General features: G+C 46.8%; 1 protein-coding gene across 1 annotated transcript in view; it reads left to right on the top strand.

The window, feature by feature from the left end:
• The first annotated feature begins 4,822 nt into the window (after positions 1 to 4,822).
• Positions 4,823 to 19,313, top strand: part of LOC103791411 (transmembrane protein 272) — a 32,366-nt gene continuing 17,875 nt past the window's right edge. Inside the window, 2 exon segments of the mRNA XM_054252913.2 lie at positions 4,823 to 4,982; positions 11,927 to 12,007. Coding sequence (XP_054108888.2) covers positions 4,890 to 4,982; positions 11,927 to 12,007 — 174 coding nt within the window. The 5' untranslated portion in view covers positions 4,823 to 4,889.

Below are 19,313 nucleotides of genomic sequence, written 5' to 3'. Positions count from 1 at the left end.
AATATTGGTCAAGTGCTAATTAAGCATCAAATCTTGTGCTCACTGTTAAGAGGAGCCCAAAGTCCACAAATGCAGAAGAAATGGAAACAATTAAATACAAATACAGTGTGAAAAACACCACAGTCCAGGATACACTGAGGGTGTGCAAAAGACAAAGGGGCCAACTCTTTCTTATTGGAGTTCAATTGCACAGAGAGCAGGAGATAGCCAAAGAAGACTTCAGAGAGGATATGGACCAGGCCACGTCCTGAAAACTGGGTGCTTTTCCAAGTTATTAGTTGGAAGGGTTTCTCAAACAGAGAGCCCACAAGAAGGGCGTGGAGCCATGGGAATCAGATCTGGAAACCCATGTTTCATGTGACTGGGGGTTTTAAATGCTGGGCAGTGGCTGAAGGACTTAGTGCGGGGAGCTGCCTGCTGGGCCATGTTGAGAAATATCAGGCTGGAAAGATAGGTCCAAACCAAGTTATAAAGACCTTTGACTCTATCCTGAGAAGAAATTATAGGTATAATAAGAATTAAAGTATTATTTTAAATTTATTACAAATCAGCAAACATACTTGATGATAAAACACTCAGGGCTTACTGTGTGCCCATAATTTCACATTGATGTAAGTATACCAGCTGACTGATGCCTCCACTCTGACTGTTCAGGGCTCTTGTCTAGCTTTTAAATACTTTCAAAATATCCCCGAAGACATTATTAAAGAACAAGGCAAAGTGGGTAGCAGTCACTGTTTTGTAAATAACAGCCAATTTATTAGGCTAAGAAAACAGGTATGAATATTAGAAAGAAATCATCATTACTTATAGATGACTTGGCTTAGTACCTAATAAAGAGGGGGAGAGAAAATCAACTCAAAATTGTAGTTGATAATGACAGTAGAATGCCAATTCTCCCCAAATTTATGTATAAACTTTAGTGCAATCTCAAACAAAATTACAGAAGGGTTTTTCTTTCCACAGGGGAACATTTCAAGTAGCTGGGACTACAGGCACACCACCCCATGCCCAGCTAATATTTTATTTTTTAGCCTCACTACGTTGCTTGAGCTGGTCTCGAACTCCTGGCCTCAGGCGATCATCCTGCCTCAGCCTCCCAAAGTGCTCAGTCACAGGTGTGAGCCACCTTGTCCAGCCTGTTCCTGAAAGAGACGACTGGGTCCCTCTGTTCCAGAGCACCTTGGACACCTGCCAGGTTCCGCAGGACCCTTGGAATGTTAGAGCTTGACTCCCCAGCCTCTCAGATGCTGGATTTCTTTGCTGATTAAATTGTGCTAAAATACAGGTAACATAAAACTCTCCATCTTAACCACTGAAAAATGTCCAGTTCAGTAGTGTTAAGAATATTCACATTGTTGTGCAACCAATCTTTTTCATCTTGCAAAACTTAAATGCCGCATCCCTTAAACACCAGCACCCCATGCTCCCCTTCCTCCAACCCCTGCACCCATCCCCTTTCTCCAGCGCCCATCGACTTCCGTTTCTATGAGAGTAGACTGTTCTATGTGTCTGATGTGAGTGGAGTCTTACATCTGCCTTTCTGTGGCTAGCTTATTTCCCAGCATAATGGCCTCAAGCTTGCAGCGTGGTCAGGGGTTGCCTGTGGTTTAATTCTTCTTCTTCTGGACTATGAACTACTTTCAGGACTCACACATTCTGTTTCTCTTTTTCTTAAATTGTCCTCAGGAAAATTAAAATACTGTGAAAAGTCAAAAAGAAAATGAAAACTTCTATTGAAATGCTTTTTGACTCAGGTAAAAGTTAAAGTGAGGAACCCTGAAGGTTTTCTCCCAAATTAGGAAGCCATCAGGATGAGGAGATGGTAAATATAGAAAAGGTGACTCAAGTAGAAGAGTGACATCAGAATGGAAAACTTCCAAAAAAGCATTCAAAGAATGAGGATGGTTACACAGAACTAATTCGTTGGGGAATACCACACAAGCAAAGATGAAAAAAGACAACCTTTTGCGCAGTCTTGGGGAAGAGCGAGAGTGAACTCATCAATGTCCCTCGGCTTTCTGATTGCTCCTTGTGGGGTGCACAACCTGGTCTTTGGGCAACTTTAGTATCAACATTACTACAGCTTCCATCAAGAAGTCAGGCCTACCCTCATTAACTCACAGTTGCCTTTGTAATTAAACTCAGGGACATGCTCATTAACTCACTACTTTTGCATCAAAATCAAAATTCCTTATGGGATACGTTTGATTTTATTAAGTAATCTTTTTACTCATAGTATCTGGCTTGGAGTCAGCAGTATTCGTTCAATGAATGAATAAACTCACTTTTACGAGGAGAACCACCTCAACTAAAAACATGCATTTAAAAATTTATACTCTGAATTCAACTTTCAATCAATTCTACTCTCCTCGCCTCCAATGTGCCCTTTATTCATATGGGAATAGTGTAGTGGTGCCACAAGTGGACTCTCACATGGCCTGAGTTTGCTTTGTAGCCATGTGCCTTTAATCTCTCTGGACCTTGTGCTACTCATCTTTGAAGTGGGGGTATTAATCGCACCTGCTTTGCTTTGGGCAGCATTTCCAGTGGTGGTTTTCTGCTCACATCTCTAGGGTTGGCAGCTGCTTCCATTGTCAATTGTTAATCTCTGGGTTACTCCACCTACGTCGTGTGTGATTTTTCACCTCTTCCATGGCTCTTGTAACTAATTCCCCATATCGAATTCCCTGTTTTCCTAACTGACACAGCGATTATTATGACTATCATTTATCATTAGCTTTGGAGTCTCATAATCACGTTCCAAACACTCCTACTTCCTCTTCCACAAAAATCTCCTATTTCTGCACTCATAAATACAGTTGTCTGGTTTGGCAGAAAAATATTCTTTGATGTTTTGCTGCATCTTTGGGGACATGTGGAAAAGCTCCTGAATGACCTGCCATTATTTTCTCCCTTCCTGAACTCCCAGGAAGACTGCCCCACAACCTGACATTTTCTTTGTTTTGATGTCTGGGCTAAAATGTGCTCAGAAATGTCTACTGTCCCTTTTTGGCCAGGTCCAGGGCAGGCTCTTGATCGCTGTGTGCTCCCAGACGCCACCATGGTAGCAGGGAAGTCTTAAGGCTCTGACCTCACTGCTCATAGTCACTCTGCTTCTGCTCATTTAATGTGAGATAAGATTCAAGTACCATCATGCTTCACTGAACAATGGGGATATGTTCTGAGAAATGTGTCATTAGGCAATTTGGCCATTGTATGAACATCATAGAATGTACTCACACAAACTCACATGGCATAGCCTACTACATACCCAGTGCTCCCCAACCTTTTTGGCACCAGAGACCAGATTCATGGGGGTGAGGATGGGAGAAGGTTTAGGCATGAAACTGTTCAACCCTCAGATCATCAGGCATTAGACTGTCATAAGTCCAGCCTATTGTTCCTAGCCTGCACACCTGAGGCTTTTTACAGTTAACCATTTTTGTTCATAAGTAGAAGGAGTACACTCTAAAATAATGATAAAAAGTATAATCAATAGATAAGGTAGGGACTTGATTGTTTTTTATTACTGTAAAGTATGTACTATACACAATGTGTGTGCCATGCTTTTACCTGACTGGCAGTGCAGTAGGTTTGATTACAGCAACATCACCACAAACACATGAACAATGTGTTGCACTACAACATTATAACTACTATGACGTCACCAGGTGATAGGAAGCTTTTAGTTCCGTTACAATCTTAGGGAACCACCATCCATGTGGTCCATCATTGACTGAAACATTGTTATGTGGCTCGTAACGGTAACTGTACGCCCTCTCCCCTTCCTCCTCTGCCCCACCCTGTCCTGTGGTGTGAAGTGGTCAGCTTGGATTCAGGACTGGGACAGTGGCAGGGCCAGCCCTGGAGTGAGCCGAGGGAGTGGCCTGAGGCACAAGGCTTAAGGAGGTGCCCTCCCAGCGCCTTGCAAGTGCAGGGGTGGCCTCTGAGGGAGCAGCTCCTTACATTTTGCATCATAGGCTCTGCTCTTGCCTCACCCCAGTCCCTCCTCAGTAGACTCGCCTTTTCCACCAAAATGACAACAAAAATCTGAATGTCAGGGTTGGAGAATGTCTTTAATGTCGTGTGGCGCCAGTTTCTCAAACTGTGGTCCATGGAGCACCTGCAGGAGGCTTACCAGAGTCTCAACTGCAGATTCCTGGGCCCAGGCCGGACCTACAGATTCAGAATCTTTGGGAGGTGGTACAGGAATCCGCATTTCAATAAAGAATCTCTGGCACTTCTTATAAATCAGCAGTTGAGAACTTCTACTGCTAGGTGCTTGCTACCAACACACAACAGCGTCACACAGCAGCCTGCTTCAGGACTAGAAGGCCACTGGGAGAAAGTTGATGACATGGGGCACAATTTGGCCTCCCTGTAACTTCACCCTGTCTCAGAGCTGGCGTCTAGAATGACCCAGAATCAACTGAATCCCTTTTCTACGTGGCAGTGCTCAAGTCCATAGCGCACCTCATATCCTCAGCGCACTTTGAGTACTTTCACCCACTTTCCTAAGCAGCCGCTGTTCGGTCCACTCTCCCTCATGTGCCACGAGCACGCAGGGAGGGCAAGGGGTGAGAAGGGACTCGCACCAGAAGTAAATCCATAGGTTTCGCGTCTAAGGGACTGAAATGAAGTTTCCCGCGGGAAGTCCTAACTCCGAGGGGTCGGCCATCTTTCCACAGCTACCGGGTCGCTCTGCCGCCCCCCAGCGGGCCCCGGGAACACTGCAGGGGTATGAGCCGGCAGTGGGGCTGCTCTCCCCACACGTGGGAGTGGGAAATGGAGAGAACCCGCCCCTTAGAGGAAAAGCCACGAGTTGCTCTTGCGTTTCAGGAGAGAAAGGGAGAAAGAAAGCGTGCGACAGGGATTGGGAGCCCCAAATGAAGAGGAGCCCCACAGAGTCAGCCCTAGACACCGGGTCCCCAGAGGGGCTGAGTGCTGCCTGGTTCTGGATCCCACTGGGCGCAGCTCAGGTGAGTCCGGAAGCCCTGGGCGGCCTGTGACGTTGGAGAGAGTCCTAGCAGAGGGTTTCTTGGAATCGTTCCTAGGAAGATGCCGATGTGCTGATTTATGCTTCCTGGAAAGAAATGACTGTATTGTGGAAGTGCTTTTCTTGATTGTGTGGAGGGAAAGAAAATAGTCTTCATTGAGGCTAAGGGAAAAGGGTTTTCGAAAGAAGTGGATAATCGTAAAGGAATAATGAACCGTAGGGTGAAAGCAAGTTTGTGGGACTGTTAGAAACAACTTGGCGGCTGCAGGATAGCGAGTGGGGACCACAGACGTCACCTCCACGTTTTACTTGTTGGGGCTCTGAGCAAGTGGCTTTGACTTGGTCAATTTAAAGGGGTGGTAGAGCTCAAAGGAAGTGCATTTTCCATTTCCTAGGAGCCAAACAATGAAGGCATCCTAGGGAGGTTGTGCAATGACTCTGGGACACAGTAGGAATGCAGTAACCTCGGCTGAATTCGTGCATGCGGGCATAGCTAGGAGAGAAAACAGCACAGGTTACATAGAGAGCTGCAGATAAGAGAGGCCTGTGTCCTGAGCACCCGAAATGTTTGTTGGAAATATTCAACAATGCTAGTTAACATCTGCTTGGAAGGAACAGGTATGGGGATGGTTAATGTCAAATATTCAATGTTATTCAAAACCAAGCAGTGAGTTATTCCTCACAGCTGATTTAGGAATGAATAATTTACCAAGCCAATCAGTAAAATCATAGTCACATATATGTGTTCACTGTTGATTCATGACACAAATCAGAGGTTAAAAATAAAGTAGAATTTTATAAATTTGAACTCTAAAACTGGGAACATTAGTCATAGAAGGTTTCTCAGACCTAGTCCTATTGACGTTTTGGAGCAGATAACTCTGTTTTTGGACACTGCCCTGCTCCTTGTAGGGTGTTTTGCAGCATCTCTGGTCTCTTTATCCACAGCCCTGCCCCAGCCATGACTATTAAAAATGTTTCCACATATTGCCAAATGTGCCTTGGGGGTCAGATCACCTGTGGTTGAGAACCACTGAGATGTATCAGTTGGACTGAGAATTGGAAGTGCGTCGAGCATGTCATTTGGCAATTATTGATTAGTTTCATGGCACCCTTTATTATTACTCAGCTGCCAGGAGAGGAAGCAGCAGGGGCTACTCTCACTAGCCTTCTAGGTGTGAGACACAGCGTCCTATCACAGCATGCACAAGCATGAACTTCTAAGTCACTGCTTGATCACACTGGAGAGAAGACACTGCCCAGCCTGTTACCCTAATCTCTTCCTGTTTCAGATTTCTAACAAATAAGAAATCTCTATCAAATAAGAAAAAATGCCCATTTTCTTAGTACTTAGGAGGCATAGAAATCCATTAAATGGATTGCATTGACATGAATCCATCATTACTATGTATTTGCTCTTTTGGACATCTCCTGCTGTTGAGGGACCCTGTCTTGGAAGAGCTACCACTTCAAAGGGCTCCAAGGAACATGTAATTGAGTTTTGTGAGTTGTTCAAGTCCCCACCATAATAGCGAATAGGTCTTTTGTAGCATATTTGAATCTGCAAATTCACACAGGGAGTTCTGTGAATCAAAAAGCAGATTCACTGCTATTTTCTCAATTTGCAGCTTTCTTTGTGGGCTTGATCTGAATTGAAATAAATCCATATCATGAGTTGTAAAAACCAAATCACAAAGGGGAACATACAACTGGAAAACAAGCCTAGAAAGAATTGGCAATATCACTGGCAATCAAAAACGTAAATTAAAATAATTCATTTCCACGTTTGCCTATGAGAGTAATAAAAATGCATTAGCCTTTCTGCCACCCAGTGGTGGTTCCGTGTGGTGGAACTGGCTCTCTCATACTGCTGGTGGCGCTGGAAATAGATACAGCTCCTTTAGAAGTCAATTTTACCTCAAACCCCAAAAATTGCTTATGCTTTTTAAGTAAATAACTATTCCAGGAGATCTATGTGATGCCTGAAACAAAGCACTTTTCACAGACAGAAATGTCTCTTAGGATTAGTTATGAGTGAAAAGTAAATATCCCAAAACAAGATACAGAGAAATATAGTTTGATGTAGCCTACTCTGTAGAATATAATTCAGCTGCGAAAATGAGAGTTCTGAAGAGCAAATGGTAACAGAATGCTTCTGTCAAAATGTGAAGTGTTCACTTAATGCGCCTGAATACTGCAACCATGTGGAATGTGTGTACCTGCACACATGCATGTGTGCATATGCAGATACTTGAAAGCCCCAAATGCTAACCGTTGTTGGGCTGGAAGTCTGCGTTGTTTATAATGACTAATGATTGTCTTTTCTCTGTGATCTAATTTTTCTGCGAAGTTGCTTTTGTAATTTATAAAGAAAATATTCCAAAAGAGAGAAAAGATTACCTACCACCGTCACATAATCGCTCTCCTTTTTCTGTTTGCTCCCTGGTGGACTTGCTCCTTTCTGCTTATCTATCCCCTACATGCAACTTTTTAAAAATCTCTGGACTTTTGGAAAGCAAACTACTTCTCATTTCAAATAACTCTTCTTGAATTTTAAGAGGTTTTAAAAAAGAAGTTTAAAATTATAATGGTAAAACCTGCTAATGGGGGAAAAGGCAAGGCAATAATTGGGTATCAGTGGAAATAAAAATACATCCCTTGAGGTGGGGCGCAGTGGCTCACGCATGCGATCCCAACACTTTGGGAGGCCGAGATGGGTGGATCACCTGAGGTCGAGAGTTCGAAACCAGCCTGGCCAACATGGTGACACCCCATCTCTATTTAAAACAAATACATCCCACACCTGCTTCCAGCACATTCCTCCCTAGCCCAGCCCCAGTGGCCCCATATCCCTGTACCTGCCTTCACAGGGAACAATTATTCACAGTGGTTTAGTGTTTATGCTTCTGATTGTTTTCTATATATATATATATATTTTTTGAGACGGAGTCTCACTCTGTTGCCCAGGCTGGAGTGCAGTGGCATGATATTGGCTCATAGCCTCTGCCTCCCGGGTTCAAGTGATTATCCTGTCTCAGCCTCCTGAGTAGCTGGGATTACAGGTGCCCACAACTGTACCTGGGTAATTTTTGTATTTTTAGTAGAGATGGGGTTTCACCATGTTGGTCAGACTGGTCTTGAACTCCTGACTTCATGATCTGCCTGCCTCAGCCTCCCAAAGTGCTGGAATCACAGGCATGAGCCACCGTGCCTGGCTTCTGTGTTTCTGTAGATTTGCAGACATTATTACATGCACAAGGTGATATGATGTGTGTGTGTGTGTGTGTGTGTGTGTGTGTTTAACATTTTATTCCTTGTAAGGGAAGTTGAACACAATATGCAAAGTTTGTCGGCTGGCATTTGGGACTGTGGCTGGGAATTCCATCTTCCCTTTCTGGCTGGGTGCCAAAGCTAAGTTCTACTGCCACTGCTACCTGTCTCTTAGGGAACATTCTTTAAGGTGTTACAGAATTAATAACATATCTTTCTTTTTTTAGTTCTCATCCATCTTGCCAGTTTATGAAAATAACAAGCTTGAAGGAATAAGACTCGCCTCATTTATAAAATGGATCTAATACCTGTGCCTTGTGTGGGTGCATTCTATTGGCTCCCGCCTCATTTGGTCTGACATTATCAGTAAAGATATCGTTTTTAAATTTGATGTTTCTACCCTTATTTGCTGTTAGTCTCTAAAAGGATCAGCCAATTTAGAACATTTGAATTTTAAAAAATGTATATGCAGCCCCATATTACTCTTTGTGGTAGAACATTGTTCTTCAGGATTCGTAGACTAAAGCTTGCGCCTCTCACCCCAGTGAATGGCCCAAGGTAGAAATGTGTTGTTACGATGTGACACAGATGGTTTCTGCAAAGCTCCTGTGGATTTGAAGACTGGAGTGTCTTGGTTTATAGGCATCGACAGAAACCATTCAGCACACTTCGAAGGAAGTTTATATAACAGTGGCAACTCCACCATGGAAGTGTAAAGATATGGCTCACATTTCTCCTCCCTCTGTTCTGTCCCTTCTGTGAGGCAGGAGGAAAATGCTGTGGTTCGTGGCTGGAAGATGTAAAGTACACACCCTCCCTGTGACATGAAGCGCACCTCTGTTTTCCCTAAGAGTGAGGAAAGGAACTGACCTTCCAGGCCTTTAGGAGGCTTGATGGGCTGTGGCCCCTTTAGATAACTGAGCTTATCATTGCGTTCAGGAGGATTGTTTTTCAGGCAGGATTTTAAGTTGCTTAGCTTCTGTGACGCCCTGTGGCCATCAACCTCATGAAGTGTGGACATCAGTGTGAAGTCTGTAATCCATACAGTAGCCATTTGTCCATGGCTTGGGGCCTATTCGCTGTTTAACAGAAGGATGTGCACCTGGCACACCCCATTAGGCCAGAGAACTTGTCTAATTTCACCTTGGTGGGTAGAATGCCGAGTCAAGGGCAGGAGGCTGTGGTTTACCCAGGGCTGCAGTGCTTTCTGTGTGTAAGGACACCACAGCTGTAGTTTTTGCAAGGACATTATGGGGGAAAATGGAGCCTGGGAAGAGATATTTGAATCCCAAGCACTGCATTTGGGATTCCCAGGGATTGGAGGAGGGGTCAGAAAATCTTGGGTGCTCAGCCCTGCCACTCGGTCCCATTATCTCACTGCAGTCAAAACTGTCACAGTCGATTCTGGTTAACAGAGAGTGGGCACCTCAAGTTTGGCAGATCTCAGGACACCCGGATCCCAATCTGGCTGTGTGATCCTGGGTGAGTTCTTCACTTTTCTGACCCTCAGTTTCTTCATCTGTAAAATGGGGATAAGAATCTTTGCCTAGTTAATTAGACCCAGGCATAACAGATCTGACCAGGATGGCACCGTGATCTCCTGGCTTAGTCCCTGACTCACTTTGAGAAGCCTCTCCTTTCTAGGTTTCTTGTTTATTCTTGCTCTGGGGTGAAGTAGAGAGATTGTGGGCTTTGAAGGCACAAAGTCCAGGTTTCAGATAGAGTCATGGAGGCCTCATTTCAAACCCCAGTTCTACCACTTACTAGCTGGGTGACTTAGAGCAAACAGATTGATCTGAATCTTGGTTTTCTCTGTAAGATGGGACGTACCTGTCCCTGAAAGAACTGGAGAGATTAAATGAGCTAACAATGTGGAAGATCTTGGCAGGGTGCTGGTGACATGCCTCTGGTTGGGGACTGACTCTGGTCATACTGCCTCCTGCTATAAAGATCCTGCTGACACAAAGCCAGGTTCTGAGCATGGCATGTCCTAGAACCACAGTGATGGGGAATAGAAACCCTGGATCTCAGCTAAATCACCCTGCCTGTACATTAGCTGTGGATCAGCTGCAGAGAGAAGCTGTGGGCCACGTGGCTCCTGCCTGGAGGCCCATGCTGGGGCTGGAGTGACTCGCCGTCCGTGAGCCACAGCTCTGGCCAAAGCAAGCTCTCCTTTTGTCATCATGACCACCTCTGTCCTCGGACCACAAGTCTTCCCTGTCATGGCCTGTTCCCCCTGCACTAACCTCTAGCTCACCCAGGAGGGCCTGCAGGCAGCACTGCTCAAATATGGCGGTCCCCTGGTTTGCAAATCCCCGCAGTATGAGGAATGAGGACCCTGTTACATCGTGCTTTCACATGACTCTGTGCCTACTCACAACGGGTCCCTGGAGAGACTTTGTGTGTGAAGTAAGGATATCTGCCCCAGATCCTACCAGGATCACCATAAGCCCCCATGGAGGCCTCACTCCCAAGCAACGAAATGGTGGGAAGTGGTAGAACTCCGCACGCCCAGCCTAGGAACTCCCTTCCTCTCCTAACGTCTTTACAGGGCTACCTCATTTCACTGGCCAGGAAAATTTGCTTTCTTGATGAGCTGGAGTTTTTTGGTGGATTTAAAATGTGTAAGGCTATTCTTCCAAGGAAGGAACGTCCTTTCTCACAGTGTCAATAAGCTTGCTCAGACCACAGCAGATCTGCAGGGGAGCCGGGGTGGTGCTCCAGGCTGCTCGGGTCTCGGCCCAGGTTGCTCTGGTCAAACGCATGGCTCCCTTCCCGTTTGGGCCCTGGGAGGGTGCAGCAGCTACACTGGGAAGTGAGGGCTCTTGCTGTGTACCTGGGTCCATACCTGGATCAAGTTTGGGCTCTGCCAGTTGCCAGCTCTGATCTCAGGGTGAATCTTAAGCTCTCTGGGTATCTAAGATGCTATCTGTAAAACGGAGTCAGTAACACTTCCTAGATTGGATTGTTGTGGGATTAAATATGAGATGACCTTTTTTTTTTTTTTTTTTTTTTGTGTGTGAGATGGAGTTTTGCTCGTTACCCAGGCTGGAGTGCAATGGAGCGATCTTGGCTCACTGCAACCTCCACCTCCTGGGTTTAGGCAATTCTCCTGCCTCAGCCTCCTGAGTAGCTGGGATTACAGGCACGCGCCACCATGCCCAGCTAATTTTTTGTATTTTTAGTAGAGACGGGGTTTTACCATGTTGACCAGGATGGTCTCGATCTCTTGACCTCGTGATCTACCCGCCTCGGCCTCCCAAAGTCCTGGGATTACAGGCTACAGGCATGAGCCACCACACCCGGCCCAGAGATGACCTATTTAAAGAATTAATACAATGCCTGGCTACAGTCATTGCTCAGCAAGTGAGAGCTCTTACCATTTCCCCCTCCAGGTCCGTGTCTTCCTGGCTGGTATCACTGGGCAAGCCTCTTAACCTCTCTGAGCTTGGTTCCCTCATCTGTGGAATTGAGGATCTTTTTCTCAGCCCCGCTAACCACTAACAAGGCCACACCTGCAGGAAGAGCAGCACCGACACTGGCACCCAGACCCCCAAGCTGACTCAGGCCACCACTGACATGCACAGAGGGGGTCGGTTATTAGTGCTGAGTAAATCCTTCCAGCATCCTTTCTAATGAGTTATTTCTGATCCTCAGAACTTGAAGAGCGAGGAAGAACAATGCCAGGAGGTCTGGAGAAAGCCTGTCATGAATGCATTTCCAAAATCGCCAGCAATGGTGAGTCACAGCTCTGAGAAACGCCCTGGTTTTGTAGGACCGAGGGCTCTGGGATGACACGGTGAGCTAAAGCTGGAGTGGGTCACATGGGTGGGCTGCGCTTGGCTCAGGGTGGCCCCGGGGTAGTAGACCTGGGAAGACAGTGTCCGGCCCTCGGTTGGCTGACTTCTCCTTCCATTCCTTACCTATTCATCTTTAGCTTTCCATAGTTCACTGTATATGTTTTCTGTGTAATACCTGTTTGAAAAATATGTGTGTGAATAGAGTCACTGATACAACCCAGGTATAATGGCAGCTGTGTGGGGCACCATCGCAGGGCAATGTGACACTTTGGACCTGGGTAGCTTTCCCTTACTCCCACCTCAACTTGTCTCCTTACCAAGTTGGACTTTCTCCCGCCATCACCTGCTGGGGTCCTTTGTGTCCGGAAGGGCTGGACCACATTACAGAAGGCCCAGTCTCTCTTGTATTTAGACTATCCCAAAAGTAGATCCCCAAATCAGATCCCAAGCCTTGGGGGTCCCTGGACTGAAAGGTTTTACCTCATGGTGAGATGTATGGTCTAACTTTTACAGATCAAACATGAATAAAGGGAACATTGTGGGAAGCCTTAAGCAATTCATCTCCAGATACTAGTATCAGGCAGCAGCAGTCAGTGGGTGGGGGCAGACGAAGGCGGAGGAACAGCAGAACAAGGGGCTGATGGACAGGTGCCTGGTACCTCTCCTTACCTGCATTTACCATGTCCTAGCACACACTCTCCACTTCCCGCCTCTCCTCCCATGATGTTTCCTGCACTGCTTCATGCCAGCACCTCCAGCAGTGCCTGACATACACTAGGAGCTCAATAAATATGTACTGGCTGACTAAGCAGATGAATGAGTGAAGCGCCAGCTCCCAGATACAACTGACCTTCTCTATTCGCCAGTGGGCCCAGTGCCCACCTCATTCTCCTAAGGCACAGCCCTGTCATTTCACTCCCAAGGACAGCTCTGAGGGCCACCCCCTTCACCCCTGGAGCACACCTACTGCTGTCCCCACAGAGTGGGACAGTGGTGCTGGAGCCTTGCGCCAGGGCCTCTGATGCTCTGCAGGATGAAAGCTCATAGGTGTACTGAGGCAGGGAAAGGAGACACCACCGGTTATATTGTTGCTCTGTATCATCAGCAAATTAAGTACCACGACCTCCCCCAACACACGTCCTACCGGTGTACGCAACAGAAGTGCTGATGGCAACACCAGATTGGCAAGAGAGGAAGTGTTAGGCTCAGGGTTTCCCAGAAAAAGAGATGTTTCCTGGCTGCACTGTAAATCTGCATGTCAAGGTCTCAGCCAACCTTGGCCTGACGACGGCCTCCTTGATTGCTGAGGTTTCTGCCCTCGCTTTATGAATAACTCTGTCTTCAGCCAGCACAGTGGCAAGGCCTCCTAACTGTTCTCACTGCCTCTTGCCTGCCCCCTCAGCAAATCCTCTGGGGAGTCCTTCACTGCAAAGTGACTCCCCATTCCCTAGAATAAAACCAAAGCTTCTGCTCTCCCGTGAAACCCATTGTGATCGGGTCCCTGTTTACCCCTTGAATCACTCCTTCTTCTTCCCTTCTCGCTCTGGAAAATCCAGCCAGACAAAAACATTTTAGGCTCCCTCAAAACACCAGCTTCTGTTCTCTCCCTGGGCCTTCCAACATGTGTTTCTTTGCCTAGATGTCTACTTCCTCCCACCTGCCCCTGCAGATAAAGGTTGGATCAGGCAAGAATTATCAATAGACACTAAATCTAAGAGGAAATTTTGATGACAAGAAGTATATTGGTTGCAAGGGAGGAATAGAATAATCCTCATACAGTGGAAAAAGTAGACCACAGTTCGGGGTTTAAAATGAACATTACCAGTGAGGGACGGGTACCTGTCACCAATGCAGTAATCCAGCCAAGAATGCACAGCCGAAATCCAAACACAAGAGAACATCTGCCAATTACAAAGTGAGGAGTGTTCTCTTTAAAAGAAGCAGAGAGGACTGTGTTCTTCAAAAATGTCAACATCCTAGAAAACAAAACAAAAAAGGCAGTGAGAATGTTCTAGCTTTGAGGGAGGTCTCTGAATCCATCTTGTGCTGCTGTAACAGAATACCACAGACTAAGTAATTTATAATGAACAGAAAGTGGTTTGCTGACTGTTCTGGAAGCCGAGAAGTCCAAGACTGAGAGGCCAGCAGCTGGGAAGGGCCTTCTTGTGTCATCCCGTGGAGGAAGGCATCACGTGGGTGAGAGAAAAAGGGCTCAACTCCCCCTTTTATAATGAACCTGCTCCAGTGAGGCCATGAACCCATTCACTGTGCTCCCATAGCCTGATAACCTCTCATTTAGGTTCTACCTCCCAACATTTTTGCACTGGGGATTGAGTTTCCAACACATGAACTTCAGGGGACACATTCAAACCACATCAAGCAAAGGAGATATGACAACAAAATGCAACATGTCACCCTAGATTGGAGGCAAGGACTTTATTAGGTCATCAACACTGGAATATGGATGGCAGATTAAAACACTGTGTCAGTGTAAGAAGCTGCCACTGTCCTAAGGTAGTATATTAATAAGAGAATATCCCTATCCCCAGGAAATGCACATTGGGATTATTTCCAACTAAAAAATTAAAAAACTTAAAAGGCATGCAGATGGAAACCTGAGTGGCAAGACTCTGAATGTTTGCTCTATCACTCTCTGTACTTGTATGAATGTTTATGAATTTTCATAATTAATATGTCTTTTTAGGCTGGAAAAAATTGGCATCCGTGACCTGGCGACATAGTACATAGATGCAAATCCATGTGCCATAGTGTTTTCCTTTCAAGTGACTTCTAAATTTTCTTCTGTCTGGTCTACATTTTCCACATTTCCTATAAAGCTACATACTTTTGTAATTAGAGAATGCAAGTTTTATTTTTATTTTATTTTATGCTTTAAGAACACTCTCCAGATATCCCCTTAGATAGGTTGGTGCTGTCCCTATCCACATGTGGAGTTTGCTAAGTGGTGGCGGCCTCAGAGGGGTGGCCTGCTCATCTGGGCATCTTTCCAGGGAGCAGGGTGGCCTCCGTGCCCTCACACACCAGCAAGCCACCTGGGGGAGCTTTGGAGCTCTCCTGGGCCACCGCACAGCCCTGCTCTCAGCCTCTCCATCTGGCGCGCTCTCTCTGTCAAGCTCTCTGCTGCGGAACATTTGCTTCCCTGCGGCCTCCTGCTGCCCCAGAGGGTGACTTTCATCACTGGGCAGCAGTGAAATCTCGATGAATACACATGCAGTGTGTGCAGCAGCTTCCAGCCCTCACAAAATAACTCAATTAAACAGACAAGTGCAGTGAACCCAGGTCATTGCACCTGTCAGGGGGTCCCGGGAAGTCCTCTTCACTCAGAGACAGCAGCAGAGATGGGACCAGCAAAGTGCATGTTCAAGGGGGCCACCAGGAGTAAGACCTTCTGCTCAGGCCTGGATGAGGGACGTGACACTAGGTGGTGTTTGCAGCCCCATAGCTATGAGAGAAATTTATGCCACTCCGCATACTAAACAGAGAGTGGCAGATTTTGCTCTACAATTCTGGCCAGGAGAAATAGCATGTTATTTTATTTTTAATGTACTTTCAAAACTTTAAAACTTCTTCCTCTCTAAATAAAATTAGTCTGACTCCAAGCTCCTACTTGCCAGAGTAGCAGGAAAATCAGTCCTGGGCTTTGCGGGTCACACAAGAATTCAAGTGTTGGAGTTGGAGGAGGGGAGTCACGTTTTCCTCTTTCGGGGTCTGGGGCAGGGTGTGCTCTGCTCTGTGGCAAGCCATTATGACCTCTACAGACCCTTTGTGCCATGTTGCAAAGGTGGCCCCTGGCAGTGGTAGCTTCCAGGACACAGCTTAGGAGTAGACAGTGATTTTGTTGGAAGAAAAGTGCGCCCTTCTTCCAAGTGAGAGGATTTCCAACCTTCACTCAGCCCCACAGCCTCACACAGGCCCTCTCTTCTCTGCACAAACCACACAGCAGCACGCTCTGTCCTTGCTATCCGGCCAGCACCGGAGTCAAGCTTGAGATGTTGGGGTCTTTACAAGCCTGGGGACCTGGTGCCACCTACGTAGGTGCTTCTAGTAGCAATTCCTTTTGGACACTGCAGGTAAGGGGCCACCAACCCCAGGTTCCATCCTGAGCAGCCCCCCCACCCCTTTGTTGCTCCTCCTCTTCGGGGGACTTCCCTGCATCCCTTTTAATTTGGACAATCCCATAGAATTGCTCTCAGTGGGCTTCTAGAAGCACAAAGTTGCCTTCTCTTTTCAGGGATCAGAGAAATAGATGGCAGCATCCATATTTGTGGAAGGGCTCAATGTTTCTTACTAACTTGTCCTGTTACATGAACAACTGCAAATCTCAAAAGCAGACAGTGGAGGTGGTTTTAGAAACTCCTGGAGCTCTGGAATCCCATACTCCAGTTCATTCCCCTGGCACATTAAATGCAGTGAATTCTGAACTGAATACATCCTTTCCCCCAAGCCCCTCCTCTTTCTGTCCCTCACATTTCTGTCTGTGCCTCTATCATTCTTGTCACCTGAGCACAGCACTTGCGTCCTTCTTTACCCCTTCTTCCCTTCATTCCCCATCTAGAGTGTGCTCAAAGCCCCGCGGAAGCCTTGCAATTTCTCTCCAGGCTGAATTATGCAACAGCCACTTCGCTGGCCTCTGCACCCGCTGACACCCCCTTGAGTCCCCATTTTCTCCAAAGGTTCAGCTTTGATTATGCCACTTTCCAATTCTAAATCCCCCAACTCTCTTTATCTTCCTAATAAAATCAAAATGTCCTTATGCAAAACAGAAACGCCCTCTCTTCTCAATATCTAGTTTCCATCTGATCTCTCCTTCTCTGTTATGATGGATGACAGACGCTCAGCTCCATTTCATGATTTGCCACTCCCGCAAACCATTCTGAGTGTCTCTGTCTCTCAAATCTTTTGTTTCCTCTAGATTTCTTCCTTTGACTGAAAAGCCATCTCCCTACAACTCAGCCTGTCAAAATCCTACCCATCCATCAACACCCAGTGCCAACATCACCTCCTCCTTGAGGTCTTCCTTGATTTCCTGGGGACTCTCCTCCTCCAGGCTTCCTCACTGCTTCGTGCACTGCCCCTGCTGTTTCCTCCCACACACTCATTTGTACCGTCCCTTGCGTGCACATCTCATCTCCCGTAAGCAGTTGTGAAGTCCGCATTGCCGAGGCTTCTCATACTCACTTTACATCTGCCCAAATCTTGGTCAAATGCAAGAATGAATAGCTGAATATCTATAAAGAAGTTCATCTCTGTTCAAAGTGGATTAGGTGCTAAAAAAAAAATACCCCCTCATATAAATTGCTATTGCCTGTGACCTGTGGGGATTAGTGGGTGGCTAAGGCAATGCAGAGTGCTGGTGCAGGGCTGGGAAGAGGGGTAAGTGGAAATATGAAGCAGAGACAGAATGACTGAACACACCAGGAGAGGGCAGAAGAGGCCTGGGTGACTGGGTTTGGGCACCATTATGATACGGGGAGGTGGAGAGGGCAGTTTGGAAAGCGGAGTTTAGTTGGTGTTTCCCTTCCTGCACTCTCTGCCTGTTGCCTTCTGGGTATTTGCCCGTTGCCTTCTGGAACGCCAGAGGGGGGTGTTCCAGAGAAAAACTGCTGGATCCTGGTCTCAGTTTCTGCACTAAACTATCTAAGCAAAGGATCTGGGGATATGTTAAATACTTTCTATTCTTAGGAAACAGACTCTGGAGATCCTTGAGAACAGACCAAAAGCGACCCACTTTCCTACCAAGATTACCCATTTAAAAATGCGTTGAATTCTCCGGGCTACTCTCCTGTTTTGACTGACAGCTGGATGGCAGTGTATCTTTAACACTTGCTGCCAGGTCGCTCCCTCCGACAATCACGGGCCCAGCAACCAGCAGTCAAGAGAGCAGCCCACCCTGAAATGCACCGCAGGAGGGGAGTAAGGATACGGAGCCAGCAACGCAAAAGCCGTCCTGAGGAGGGCGCCCTTCCCCATGTGCTGTCTTTTCCCAACCTTCAGTAAGTCAGGAGTCAGCTTATCTGTGTTCTTGGCATAAAGAATGACTTGATGCCAACGTTTTGATTCTAATATCCTCCTACTATTGCTCTAATTTTGGATTATTTTCTCCTTTGGGACCCTCAAGTTGATGAGTTTTTCTCCCTCATCTCTTTCAAACTGACTTTCTAGATGGAGACTCTCATGGTATCAGAAGCCAGAATGTGGCGCTCTGAGTTGCATTGGAATTGGTGCTTAGTAGACCAGAAGACAGAGCAGTATGAACTAGTGGTGGGCACTGCTGTCAAGCTGCTGCCATGGCAACAGCCACATCACCAGGAAGCTCAGCCTCTGTTCCAGAGAGCTGCAAACACCAAGGTCTGGGTAACCAGATGCCCCAGGAGGCAAAGGGATCAGGCGAGAGTGGGGTTCCCCGATTCCTGACTGTGGCTTGTGTGTCCTTATTAGGACCAACTGTAAAGAAACCCTCATGCTGGTAACTACTGATGACTCCGTCCCAGTGGTCCTACTACCCAGCCCAGCCCAGCCCCAGCACCTCCCACTGCCCTGAGCAGACAGGCTCTAGGAAGCCCCTGAAGATTTTCCAGCTAGCTTACAGAAACACGGCTCCTTCACGATCACCTGGGAGTTGCCTTTATTTTATTTTATTTAGTTGGGGTCTTGCACTGTTGCCCAGGCTGGAGTGCAGAGGCAGGGTCACAGCTCGCTGCAGCCTTGAACTCCTGGGTTCAAGCAATCCTCCCATCTCAGCCAGCCTCCCCAGTAGCTAGAACGATAGGCGCACCATCATGCACGGCTAATTTTTGTATTATTTGTAGAGACGGGGTTTTGCCATGTTGCCCAGGCTGGTCTCAGACTTCTGGGCTCAAGAGATCCACTTGCCTCAACCTCCCCAAATGCTGGAAATACAGGTTTGAGCAACATGTCAGGGTGGAATTTGCTTTTTAAATGCAGATTCCCAGGCACCATTTGTACTGATCCTGGTTTGTGAGATCTAGAGCAGCCAATGAGAACCTGAGAGTCACGGCTCTGAGGTGCGGTGAGTGAGAGTGAGCCTCATTAGAGAGGCGATCCAGAGAAGCAGGCTTGCTGGATGAAGCCAGGGCGCAGCCTGAGAACAGGGCCAGGGAGTAAGGCAGCACCCACTTGGGAGTTGAGATGTAGAACAGTCTCATCTCTGCTCAGAGACCATGAGAACCACAGTGTACACCTCCCCTGTTGTTTTCTTGATT

This window comes from Callithrix jacchus, chromosome 1 (genome assembly GCF_049354715.1).
Source record: "Callithrix jacchus isolate 240 chromosome 1, calJac240_pri, whole genome shotgun sequence".
Classification (NCBI taxonomy): Eukaryota; Metazoa; Chordata; class Mammalia; order Primates; family Cebidae; genus Callithrix; species Callithrix jacchus.
This window is presented reverse-complemented; position numbering and strand designations above follow the sequence as displayed.